Source organism: Prinia subflava, chromosome 1 (assembly GCF_021018805.1).
Source record: "Prinia subflava isolate CZ2003 ecotype Zambia chromosome 1, Cam_Psub_1.2, whole genome shotgun sequence".
NCBI lineage: Eukaryota > Metazoa > Chordata > Aves > Passeriformes > Cisticolidae > Prinia > Prinia subflava.
This window is the reverse complement of record NC_086247.1, coordinates 153,526,160-153,538,519: the sequence shown is the minus strand read 5'-3', so window position 1 is coordinate 153,538,519 and position 12,360 is coordinate 153,526,160. Positions and strand designations below refer to the sequence as shown.

General features: G+C 49.9%; 1 protein-coding gene across 4 annotated transcripts; it reads right to left on the bottom strand.

Annotated features, from left to right (window-relative positions):
* Positions 1–10: 10 nt before the first annotated feature.
* AOC1 (amine oxidase copper containing 1) lies at positions 11–10,393 on the bottom strand. Of its 4 annotated transcripts, none has more exons than XM_063418305.1 (6): positions 10,009–10,393; positions 9,817–9,978; positions 2,600–4,137; positions 1,709–1,997; positions 927–1,059; positions 11–711 (listed from the first exon to the last, which is right to left on the bottom strand). In XM_063418305.1, exons 3-6 carry the CDS (start codon positions 4,134–4,136, stop codon positions 433–435), a joined length of 2,238 nt encoding a protein of 745 aa, XP_063274375.1. In that variant the 5' UTR covers position 4,137; positions 9,817–9,978; positions 10,009–10,393; the 3' UTR covers positions 11–432. The 4 variants fall into 4 exon arrangements, with proteins under 4 accessions (XP_063274375.1, XP_063274385.1, XP_063274365.1 ...); XM_063418315.1 differs by having other exon boundaries at positions 9,817–10,008; positions 10,047–10,393; XM_063418295.1 differs by having other exon boundaries at positions 9,817–10,393.
* Between the last annotated feature and the right edge of the window lie 1,967 nt (positions 10,394–12,360).

Here is a 12,360-nt window from a genome sequence, read left to right as displayed (position 1 = left end):
AGACAGGGACAGAGGAGGTGACATCACCTTTACTGAGCCCAGCACGTGGCATCACGTGGCGTGTCCCACACCATGGTGTCCCTGTGACACTGGGGTCCCGTGTGCTGCTGGGAGGGTTGGCATCGCCTTTACTGAGCCTGACAGGTGGCACGTGGCACCGTGTGGCACAGTGTGACACATCCCACACCGCGGTGTCCCAGTGCCGCTGGGGTCCCACATGGTGCCGGGGGCAGAGGAGGTGACACCGCCCTTGCTGGGCCTGGCGCGTGGCAGCACGTGACACGGTGTGACATGTCCCACGCCCCGGTGGCACCGGTGTCCCCGTGGTGCTGGGGTCGGGGAGGTGACACCGGCCCGGTGTGTCCCACAGCACAGTGTGTCCCACAGCACAGGGCCCGGGCCCGGTGTCCCCGGTGTCCCCGGTGTCCCCGGTCACACCTGGCGGTAGGTGCCGTTGTAGGTGAAGGGCTCGGGGTGCACACAGGGCCCGGAGCTGGGTGGGGTCCAGCGCCGGATCTGCAGGCGGGAGCAGGCGGGGGGGTCCAGGGGCCGCACGATCACCGGGGCGCGCGACGCCACCGACGGGTCCTCGCTGAAGAAGTTGAAGGGGCGCAGGAAGAAGCCGACGGCGTTGCCAGGGGTGGCCGTGTTGGGGATGTCCTCGGCGTGGGGCACGTGCAGGAAGCCCACGGTCACCCAGGCCACCAGGTCCTGGGGGGGACACACCACGGTGTCAGTGGCATCGTGGAGCATGCCCACGGGAGCTGGGGACACCAGTGGGAGATGGTGAACCCTGTGGGGCTGAGGCACCCCTGGGAGATGGGGAACCCCCAGAGATGGGCCCCCCTCTGGGGATGGAAACCCCCAGGCCCCTGAGCAGCCACCAGCCCTGTGTGCCCCGTGTCCCCCCGTGTGCCCGGTGTCACCTGGTCCTCGATGGTCTCGTTGTCGCGGATGAAGCTCTCGAAGGTGACCGGGGGGTCCCAGGGGTCATTCTGGGTGTAGATGCTGCTGCTGCTGGGCTCGTTCTCGTGCCGCCGTGTCACAGCCAGGTGGTACCTGGGACAGGTGAGGGGTGGGGTCAGCCTGGGGGTGTCCCTGTCCCACCCCTGCCTTTGTCCCCCAACTGTGCCACCCACAGCCATGTCAGGGGGGACACCCCAGCTGTGTGCACCCCACCTCAGCTCCTGAGGGGTTCCCCAACTCCAGGGGGATTCCCCATGTCTCCTGACGGCCTCCCCAGCTCCCGAGGGTTTTTCCAAGCCTGGAGGGTCCCCAGTTTTTGAGGGGTCTCCATTTCCAGGGCTTCCTCATCTCCCAAGGTGTTTCACATCTCCTGGAGACTCTTCAGCTTCCCAGGGATTTCCCCAGCTCTGACCGCCCCCTCAGCTCTGGGGTGTCCCAGACTCCCATGGGGTGTCCCAGACTCCCATGGGGTGTCCCAAACTCCCATGGGGTGTCCCAAACTCCCATGGGGTGCTCCAGCTCCCAAGGGGTTTCCCAGCTCCAGGGGAATTCCCAGTTCTGCAGTGTCCCAAGGACCTGCTGGAGCTCCAGGGCAGGACGGGGAGGTGCCAGCAGGGAGAGGCTCCAGCACAGGAAGGCGTGTCCAGGGGAAGGACACCCTGTCCCCACGGGTGACACCTCTGGTGACACTGGTGTCCCCGTGCAGCCCCGTCCCCGTGCCACAGATCCCCCTCGTGCCCACCTGGCCCAGGTGACGCCGCGCTCCTCACGCCAGCCGCGGGGCAGCACGGGCCCGGCGTGGGAGCTGAGCTGCAGGCGGAAGGTGCGGCGGTGGCCCCAGCGGTTCCGCCGGCGCGGGTTGGAGAAGAGCAGGTACCGCGGCACGGGCCGGCCCAGCGGCAGCGCGGCGTCGCGCTCCCGGCGCCGCGGCTGCCGGTGCAGCCACGGCTGCACCACGCGCGCCCCTGCGCTCCAGGGGTTGGAGATGTTCTCGAAGCGGATGTCCATCGTCTCGAAGCTGTTCCCGGAGCCTGCGGGGACGCGGGGTCGGTGGAGGGGACACGGCGGCACAGCCCCCCCGCTGTGGGGGTGGGACACCACGGAGGTGCCGCTGTGGAGTGGTGGGACACTGCGGGGATGTCACCGTGGATGTGGCCTGGGGCCTCATGGAGATGCCAACATGGAGGGCTGAGATGCCACCACCATGGAGGACTGTGACCCCACAATGAAGCCACCATGGAGGGCTGGGACACCTTGGAGAGGCCACCACCGCCACAGGGGGCTGAGATACCAGGAGATGCTACCATGGATGTGACCTGGGAAATATCACCCTGGGGACTGGGGCTCCACAGAGATGCCACCATGGGGGACTGGGACCCTGCAGAGATGCCATCGAGGGCTGGAGCCCCAGATGTCACCAGGGCAGGGAGATTCCACCACTGTGGAGGGATGGGACCCTGCAGAGATGCCACCATGGAGGGAGATCATCATCTGAGGGTGCAGGTGATGCCCAGGTGACACCACCCTTCCAGAAACAAGGCACCTCAGCCCCTGGAACCCCCCATGGGTTCAGCCTCTCTCCCAGCACCCTCCCCAGGGCCAAGGGGTGTCTGGAGCTGCCAGGGCCCTTCACCTGCGACATCCAGGTCCACCTTGTAGTGCACCAGGTGGGTGTGGATGTTGCCCAGGAGGTGGCTGTGCACGCGGCTGCCGTAGCGCCGGCCCTCCGGCGTGTAGAAGGTGGCGTGGATGTAGCCGGTGGCGTGGACCTTGGTTTCCAGCACGCCGTTGGGGTAGAGCAGGAAGTCCCAGATGTAGTCGTAGTTGTAGACGGTGGAGGTGGTCCTGAGCACCAGCGCCCGTCCCTCCAGCCCCGCGTAGAAGTGGAAGCCGCCCTGGAAGTCGCTGTCGAAGTGGCGGCGCAGGGGGACGCCCGTGGGCAGCTCGAAGACGCAGAGGGCGTGGCGGAAGCGCACGGGGCCGTCGGCGTCCAGGAGGTGGTGGGCGTCCAGGAAGGTGGCGGTCTCGGGGCAGTCCACGCCGCGCGCCAGCTCGTAGCTGGAGGCGCCCATGGCCCAGCCGGCGTCCATGTACTTGGTCTGCATGGCGGCCGGCGAGTGGCCGCCGTAGAAGGCGATGGCCTCCTGCACGCTCAGCTCGTAGGCCACGCGCTCGCCGCCGAAGCGCACGTCGAAGAGCTGCAGGCCGGCGGAGGAGCGCAGCCGGAACGCCAGGCTCCAGCCGCCGTACTCCAGCCGGTTGCCGCGCAGCCGGTAGCGCCGGCCCTGCGGCTCGCACACCTTGGCGCCGTGCACCTCGGTGGGCGTGGAGAAGCTCCCGCGGGGCTCGTAGCTGGAGAAGAGGTCGCGGGCGGGGGGCTCGGGCAGGCGGGCCAGGGGCAGCTCCCCCAGCGCGTGGCTCTCGGCCAGCTCCCGCACGCTGCCGAAGTGGCGCCCGTTGTACCAGAGGCGCTGCACGGCCCAGCGCCGCGGGTCGGGGTCCCGGTGGTCCAGCAGCACCTCCAGCCCCACGGGGTGCAGGAAGAAGCCCTCCACGAAGCGCTGGATCACCAGCCACGTGCGGCGCTCGCCGGGGCCCAGCCCGCGCGGGGCGATGTCGGAGAAGGTGAGGCAGCGCTCGGAGCAGTTCTGGAAGCCGAAGCCGGTGGCCTCGCGCAGCAGCGGCTCCAGCGGGGCCAGGGCGGCCACCAGCGCCTCGTGCAGCAGCTCGTACTCCCGCCGCGTCATGGGCCGCGCCCAGAAGGGCACGGCACGGCCGCCCTTGAAGCCCAGCACGCGGTAGGAGCTGGGGCGCGGCAGCGGCCCCACCGCCAGCTCGGTGACGTTGGGCTCCGCCTGCGCCCCGAAGAAGACGACGGCGCGGGCCTCCCGCGGCGGCCGGGCCCCGCCGTGCTCCAGGAACCGCAGCGCCCAGCGCTTCTTGGGGGGCAGCAGCTCCACCAGGAACAGCGAATTCTTGGCCAGGGGCCCCCCCTCGCTCGGGGACAGCCCCAGCTCCGGCCGCTCCATCAGGAAGGTCCGCACGGCCCGGAGCTCCGCCGGGGACAGGTCGGCGAAGATGGACGCGCGGTCCGGGCTGTCCGCAGAGGGGCCGGAGGAGGCCATGGTGACCAGCAGGGCCAGCGCCCAGGGGAGCCCCAGCAGCCACATCCTGGGGGACACGGGGACAGGGAGGTCAGCGCTGCACAGGGAGTGGGGCACAGCTGAGCTCCAGCGGTGCCGCGATCCCGGAAAAACTGGGGCGACCACGGGGTGACCCCCAAGAAAACAGGGAGAACCAAGGGGGGACCCCCAGAAAAACTGGAACCACCATGGGGGGAACAGAACACCCAGAAGGAACAGACGGACCCCGGGGTGACCCCAGTGAGCCCAGAGACACCATGGATGACCCCAGGGAAACTGGGGGTACCGCGGGGTGACCCCCAAAAACCTCCCCCCAGCCCGGAGCCCCAAAGCACCCCCAAAATCCTCTCTCAGGGCGGCTGCTGAACCCCAGCCCAGCGCTGAGCCCCCCCGGGTGGGCCTGGGGAGACGCCCAATGTCGGGGTGCCTGACTCGCCCCCCCCCCTCACCGCAGGGAGCCCCCACAGCCCCCACTGACCTGCCCCGGCTCTGCCGCCCCGTCCGAGCAGCGCTGCGGTCTCTGCCCGCCCCGGGGCACTGCCCCCCCCGCCGGGGGCACTGACCCCCCCCTCCCCGCCCCCAGGGGCGCTGCCCCCCTCCCCGCCCCTCCCCGCCCCCTCCCGAGCCGGCCGGGGTCAAGGCCACCGGCAGGAGCGGTGTCCCCGCTGTCCCCCCGGGCTGCAGCCCCGCACCGCCCCCCAAATCCGCACCTTCGCTGTCTGCGCCGCATCGCGCCCACGCGGGGGAGGGAGGCGCCGGCGCCGCCCGGTCGTTGTCCCCCCGCGCTGGGGGGGGCTCCGAGAGCTCAAATTCCGGGGAGGAGGCGAGAGAGGAGCCGGGAGAATCCCACGGGAGACCGCGGGGCCTCCCGGGCCTGCCGGGGCTGCAGGGGTGGGGTGGGGGCGCTCCGGACCCCCCCGGACCCCCCCGGCTCCAAACAGCGCCCCCGGCACGGCCTCCCCCCAAAAACCCGCGCGGAAGGAGCTCGGACCCCTCCATCCCCGCGGCTGCATCCCGTCCCCATGGCAACGCGTCCCTGGCCTCCCGTTGCCACGGAAACGGGGCGGCGACCCCCAAAATTGGCATGGAAAGGGGTCCTTGACCCCCCCCATCTCCAGGGCTGCATCCCGTCCCCATGGCAACGCATCCGCGGCCCCGCCCAAACGGGGATGAGGGGCTAAAAACCCCCCAAAAAGAAAACAGGGCTCAAAAACCACACGAGAGGACATCAGTGGTGTTAATAAACCAAAAAATTCGGGATAAGTGTTCTTAAAAGGAAAAAAAAACCAAAAAAGATTCGGGATAAGTGATTTTAAAAGCTAAAGGAAGGAATAAGAGGCTTTAAAAGCAAATGAAACCCCAGAAAAGCCTTTGAAAAGCCCCAAAAATGGGTTTTAGTGTTTTCAATCCCCCCGGAGTGGGGTGGGTGGTTTAACAGCCTAAAACCCCAGGATAAGTCATTTAAAAGCAAAAAAAAGAGGGATAAGTGATTTTAAAATGCCCTGGAAATGGGGTATGTGGGTGTAAAGGCCCCCAAAATTGGGATGAGAGGCTTTAAATCCCCAAAAAGGTCTCAAGAGGAGTTATTTTAAAATGGAAATAAAATCCACCAAGGGGGGTGATTTTAAAGTGCTGCCGGAAAAGGGATAAAATCTTAAAAGCCCCAAAATTGTGATGAGTGGTTTTAAAAGGAAAAAGGAAATAAAAAGAAAGAAAAAAGATAAGTGGGTTTTGAAGGCCCAAAAAACTGGGATAAGAGGTTTTTAAAGACCACAAAAATGGCCTGAGTGGTTTTAACAGCCCCAAGACACAGGATAAGTGGATTTTAAAATCTCATCACGTAGGACAAGTGGTTTGAAAAGCTGTAAAATAAAAAAAAAAGGAAAAAAAAAAAAAAAGACGAGATAAAAGGGTTTAAAGTCTAAAAAAAAAGAAGAAGAAGGAATAAGTGGTTTTAATGCATGGGAGGAAAAAAAACAACTCAGGATAAGTATTTTTTAAAGCCAAAAGAAAAAAAGTGACAAGTGACTGGAAAAAAGAAAAAAGGAAAAAAAAAAAAGAAAAAAAGAAAAAAAAGAAAAAAAGAGAAAAAAGAAAAAAAAGAAAAAAAGAAAAAAAGAAAAAAAAGAAAAAAAGAAAAAAAGAAAAAAGAAAAAAAGAGGTAAGTGGTTTAATAAACAAACAAACAAAAAAATTCAAGATAAGTGGTTTTAAAGCCAAAAGAACCCTAGGATATATTATTTATAAAACAAACAAACAAAAAGGATAATTGGTCTCAAAAGTCCCAAAAATGGGAAAAGTGCTTTCAAAGTGAAGGGGAAAAAAGAGATAAATTATTTTAAAAACAAAAAGAAACCTTCAAAAGAGGTGATTTTAAAAGCCAAAAAATGTAAATGTTTATAAAATGGTGATGAGGAAGGGAAAGGAAAGGAAAGGAAAGGAAAGGAAAGGAAAAGGAAAGGAAAGGAAAGGAAAGGAAAGGAAAGGAAAGGAAAGGAAAGGAAAGGAAAGGAAAGGAAAGGAAAAGGAAAGGAAAGGAAAGGAAAGGAAAGGAAAGGAAAGGAAAGGAAAGGAAAGGAAAGGAAAGGAAAGGAAAGGAAAGGAAAGGAAAGGAAAGGAAAGGAAAGGAAAGGAAAGGAAAGGAAAGGAAAGGAAAGGAAAGGAAAGGAAAGGAAAGGAAAGGAAAGGAAAGGAAAGGAAAGGAAAGGAAAGGAAAGGAAAGGAAAGGAAAGGAAAGGAAAGGAAAGGAAAGGAAAGGAAAGGAAAGGAAAGGAAAGGAAAGGAAAGGAAAGGAAAGGAAAGGAAAGGAAAGGAAAGGAAAGGAAAGGAAAGGAAAGGAAAGGAAAGGGTTTTTTAAAGCCAAAAAAGAGGAACAATTGGTTAAAAAACCCACAAAATGGGATATGTGGTTTAACAGCACCCCTAAAAAAGGAATAAATTAAAAATAAAATAAAATAAAATAAAATAAAATAAAATAAAATAAAATAAAATAAAATAAAAAAAATAAAATAAAATAAAATAAAATAAAATAAAATAAAATTAAAATAAAATAAAATAAAATAAAATAAAATAAAATAAAATAAAATAAAATAAAATAAAATAAAATAAAATAAAATAAAATACTTTAAAAGCCAAAATTTAAATGAGATAAGTGAATTCAAAGCCACAAACCCAGGAAGAGAGGTTGGGCCTTTTCAAAGGCCCCAGAATGGGGACAAGTGTCCCTAAAGCTCAGGAAAAGTCATTTGCAAAGCCAAGCCCGAGGGATAATTCCTTTTCAGAGTTCCCCCAAAATGGAATAATTTAATTGAAAAGCAGAAAATGTTAATAAAGGTTATGAGCAGTTTCAAAATACTCCAAAAACCCCAGAAGAGGTGAACAAGTGACTTTAAAAGGGAAAAAAAAAAAAAGGAAAGAAAAGGATGAGTGGTTTTAAAAGTTCTAACAATGGGCCCAAGTGCTTTAAAGACTGAAAATGGGAGGAGGGTTTTTAAAAGAAAAAAAAAGCCCAGTATAAGAGAAAAAGTAAAAAATCTGGGCTGCATTGTTTTAAAAGGCCTCCAAAAATGGGACGAGCGTTTTAAACAGCAAAAATTGGGGGAGGTGGTTTGGGGAGCCCAGAAATGGGACAGGAGCATTTCAAACCCCTCAAAAAGAGGAGAAGCAATTTTAAAAGTTAAAAATGGGGGTTTTAAAGCCCCCAGCTTGGGATAATTGAGTTTAAACTCCCCCAAAAATGGGATGAGTGGTTTTAAAAGCCAAAACCGCAGGGTCGGTCATTTTAAAAGCCGCAAAACCTGGGATAAGGGGCTTTAAAAGTCTCAAAAAAATTAGGATGAGTGATTTTAAAAGGAAAAAAGGGCCAAACCCAACCCAATTCCCCTCAAAAAAATCCAAAAGCTCACCAGGATGAAACATTTTTAAAGAAAAAAAAAAGCATAAATGGGTTTAAAGCCTAAAATAATGGGATAAGTGATAAAAGCCAACATCAGCAACGAACAAACAAAAAAAACCTAAGAACCCCAGGAAAAGTCTTTTTAAAGGCCAAAAAATGGGAGAAGTGATTTTAAAAGGGAAAAACAAAAGCAGTTTGATAAACAAAAAATTGAAATAATAAGCTTTGAAGAAAAAAAACCCCTGGGATTAATAATTTATTTAAAAATTAAAAATGAATGGTTTTTTACTGAAGCCCAAAAATGGGATAAGTGGTTTTAAGAGGGAAAAAAAAACCCCTAGAAAATGTAATTTTTAAAACTCACAAAATTGAGATGAGTGGGTTTAAATCCAAAATTAAATAAAGAGGGGTGGGGGAAAGGATTTGTTTTAAACGACAAAAGACCAGGATAAGTACTTTTAAAAGCCAAAAAATTAAAAGGCCCGAAAATGAGAATAAGTGGAAAGTAATGAAAAGAAAAGAAGGGAAAAGAAGGGAAAAAAAGAAAAGAAGGGAAAAGAAAAGAAAAGAAGGGAAAAGAAGGGAAAAGAAGGGAAAAGAAGGGAAAAAAAGAAAAGAAGGGAAAAGAAAAGAAAAGAAAAGAAGGGAAAAGAAAAGAAAAGAAGGGAAAAGAAAAGAAAAGAAAAGAAAAGAAAAGAAAAGAAAAGAAAAGAAAAGAAAAGAAAAGAAAAGAAAAGAAAAGAAAAGAAAAGAAAAGAAAAGAAAAGAAAAGAAAAGAAAAGAAAAGAAAAGAAAAGAAAAGAAAAGAAAAGAAAAGAAAAGAAAAGAAAAGAAAAGAAAAGAAAAGAAAAGAAAAGAAAAGAAAAGAAAAGAAAAGAAAAGAAAAGAAAAGAAAAGAAAAATCTCTTTTAAACTCCCAAAAGTTGGATCTAGGTTTTAAAAAACAAAATAACCCAAAATATTTACTTTTAAAAGGAAATAAACTTTAAAAGGGGAGATGTGGATTTAAAGCCACAAACATGGGGATAACTGGTTAAAAATATCAAAAGGACAAGAGGGTTTGAACAGCCCCAACCCCAGGATCAATCATTTAAAAGTCTCAAAACGGGATCTGTGCTTTTAAACCCCCCCTGCCAAACTGGGGGAAAGTGCTTTGAAAAGCCCCCAAAACTGAAGGAGCAGTTTAAGAAATAAAAAGATAAAAACCAGGATAAGAGATGTTAAAAGGGGGAAACCCCAGGAAAAGTCACTTTAAAAGAAAAACAATTGAAAGCCTCAAAAATGTGGATAAGGGGTTTTAAAAGCCCCCCAAAATTATATATATATATATATATATATAAAAGTATTTTATAAGTAGAAAACCCTGGGATAAGTAATTTTAATTAATTTTTTAAATAAGCCCCAAAGTTAAGGCCATGAACACTGGGCTAAGTGGTTTTTAAAGATATCAAAACAAAAATGGGACAGGAGGTTTTAAGAGTCCCAAAAAACAGGGGAAAGTGGTTTGAAAAGCCCCCAAAAATGGGATGGGCAGTTATAAAGGAAAAAAAGAAAAAAGAAAAAAGAAAAAAGAAAAAAGAAAAAAGAAAAAAGAAAAAAGAAAAAAGAAAAAAGAAAAAAAAAGAAGAAAAAATAAAAGAAAAAATAAAAGAAAAAAAAAGAAAATAAAAATAAAGAAGGAGACCAGGACATGTGGATTTCAAAGCAGACTGAAACTCTGGGATAAATCATTTTGAAAGGCCCAGAATGGGAAAAGTGGATTCAAACCCTCCCTGCTGCTGCCGTGCCCCTCCCATGGTGCCGATTCCAAACCTTTCCCCTCCGTGTGGGAATTCCTGAATTCCTGCTGGGATCCCTCAGGAGCGCCCCCTCGGCAGGGCTGGAGCGGGAATTGTTATTCCCTGGGTTCTCCGGGTCACACACACCCTGCCAGGACCTGTCCCCAGCTCTGGGTCACACACGGCCTGCCAGGACCTGTCCCCAGCTCCCATGGCCTGCCAGGACCTGTCCTCAGCTCTGGGTCACACACGGCCTGCCAGGACCTGTCCCCAGCTCTGGGTCACACACACCCTGCCAGGACCTGTCCTCAGCCCCTGGTCACCCTCACGGCCTGCCAGGACCTGTCCCCAGCTCCCGGAGTGTCCACGGGGCTGAACGGGAGTGGAAAAGAGAGAAAGAGCAGAAACAGCAACAGGGCAACCCCACAGCAACCACAGACTGATCACACAGTAATCAATAAATATCCAATAACAGACTGATCACAGTAATCAATAACTGTTCCAATCACAGACTGATCACACAGTAATCAATAAATATCCAATAACAGACTGATCACAGTAATCAATAACTGTTCCAATCACAGACTGATCACACAGTAATCAATAAATACCCAATAACAGACTGATCACAGTAATCAATAACTGTTCCAATCACAGACTGATCACACAGTAATCAATAAATACCCAATAACAGACTGATCACAGTAATCAATAACTGTTCCAATCACAGACTGATCACACGGTAATCAATAAATATCCAATAACAGACTGAACACAGTAATCAATGACTGTTCCAATCACAGATTGATCACACAGTAATCAATAACTGTTCCAATCATAGGCAATCCCACAGTAATCAATAACTGTTCCAATAACAGATCAATCACACAGTAATCAATAACTGTTCCAATAACAGATTGATCATATGGTAATCAATAACTGTTCCAATAACAGATCAATCACACAGTAATCAATAACTGTTCCAATCACAGATTAATCACACAGTAATCAATAACTGTTCCAATCACAGATTAATCACACGGTAATCAATAACTGTTCCAATAACAGGTTGATCATATGGTAATCAATAACTGTTCCAATAACAGATTAATCACACAGTAATCAATAACTGTTCCAATAACAGATTAATCACACGGTAATCAATAACTGTTCCAATCACAGATTGATCATATGGTAATCAATAACTGTTCCAATAACAGATTAATCACACGGTAATCAATAACTGTTCCAATCACAGATTAATCACACAGTAATCAATAACTGTTCCAATCACAGGCCGATCCCACGGCAATCAATAGATATCCAATCACAGGGTAATCACACAGTAATCAATAGCTATGCCAATAACAGAGTGAAAATACAATTAATAACAATTAACAGCAATTAACAGCAATTAACGGCGGTTCCAATAACAGACTGATCCTCCGTGGAGCTGCTCCCGGGGAGTGCCGGGGAATTTCGGACCTGTATGGAACAGGAACTGTCATTAATTAATCCTTCCTTTCATTAACCCTTCCTTTCATTAACCCTTCCTTTTATTAATCCTTCCTTTCATTAACCCTTCCTTTCATTAATCCTTCCTTTCATTAACCCTTCCTTTCATTAACCCTTCCTTTCATTAACCCTTCCTTTTATTAATCCTTCCTTTCATTGATCCTTCCTTTCATTAATCCTTCCTTTCATTGATCATTTAATTAGCCATTTCATCGATTAACCATTCCTTTCATTAACCATTTCTTTCATTAGTCATTTAATTGATTGACCATTTCTTTCATTAATAATTTCATTAGCCATTTCTTTCATTAACAATTTCTTTCATTAATAATTTCATTAGTAATTTAATTGATTAATCATTTATTTCATTAATAATTTCATTAGCCATTTATTTGATTAACCATTTTTCATTAACCATTTATTTCACTAGCCACTCCTTTCTCTAGGCATTCCTTTCATTAATCATTTCACTAACCCTTCCTTTCATTAACCATTTCTTTTACTAATAATTTCACTAACCCTTCCTTTCATTAACCATTTCTTTCATTAACCATTTCTTTTGCTAATAATTTCATTAACCATTTACCAGTCTCATAATCTGAAGGTCGTGAGTTCGATCCTCACACGGGGCACCAATTTGCCTAGGCTGGGTACGGGTATAAAGTCTCTAAAGATCTTACCACATCTTGATATCTAAATAAAGTAGTTTATTTATACAAAAGCACATATCTGAAGGCATAAGAGTTCTAAGAGCGGCCTTATTCTACAACCAATTACAAACCTAGGCAAACAAAGTCTAAACAAGACAATAACTAAAGCATAGAAATCTTAACACACAGAGTTCTAATGAAACAGCAAACAAAGCACAGAATTCCTAACAAGCAGAACTAGTAAGACTATAAGCAAAGCACATATCTGACATTACAGCCTCTAGGTAAATCAGCCTCCCATCTGACCCCATGCAGGATTTTCCAACCGTGGGGTCACAATAACAGAAAGGGAACACAAGATCACAGATCCCAGACAGGGGTCCCGGCTGCGAGGATCACAGTGGCAATGGAGG

Bases quoted from the DNA above. Each gene is read 5' to 3' on its own strand.
- AOC1 (XM_063418295.1), bottom strand. From the start codon at position 4,136: ATGTGGCTGCTGGGGCTCCCCTGGGCGCTGGCCCTGCTGGTCACCATG. The intron at 1,998-2,599 runs GTGAAGGGCCCT...GCGTCCCCGCAG, and splicing joins GGTGGACCTGGATGTCGCAG to GCTCCGGGAACAGCTTCGAG. The intron at 1,060-1,708 runs GTGGGCACGAGG...CACCTGTCCCAG, and splicing joins CGCGGCGTCACCTGGGCCAG to GTACCACCTGGCTGTGACAC.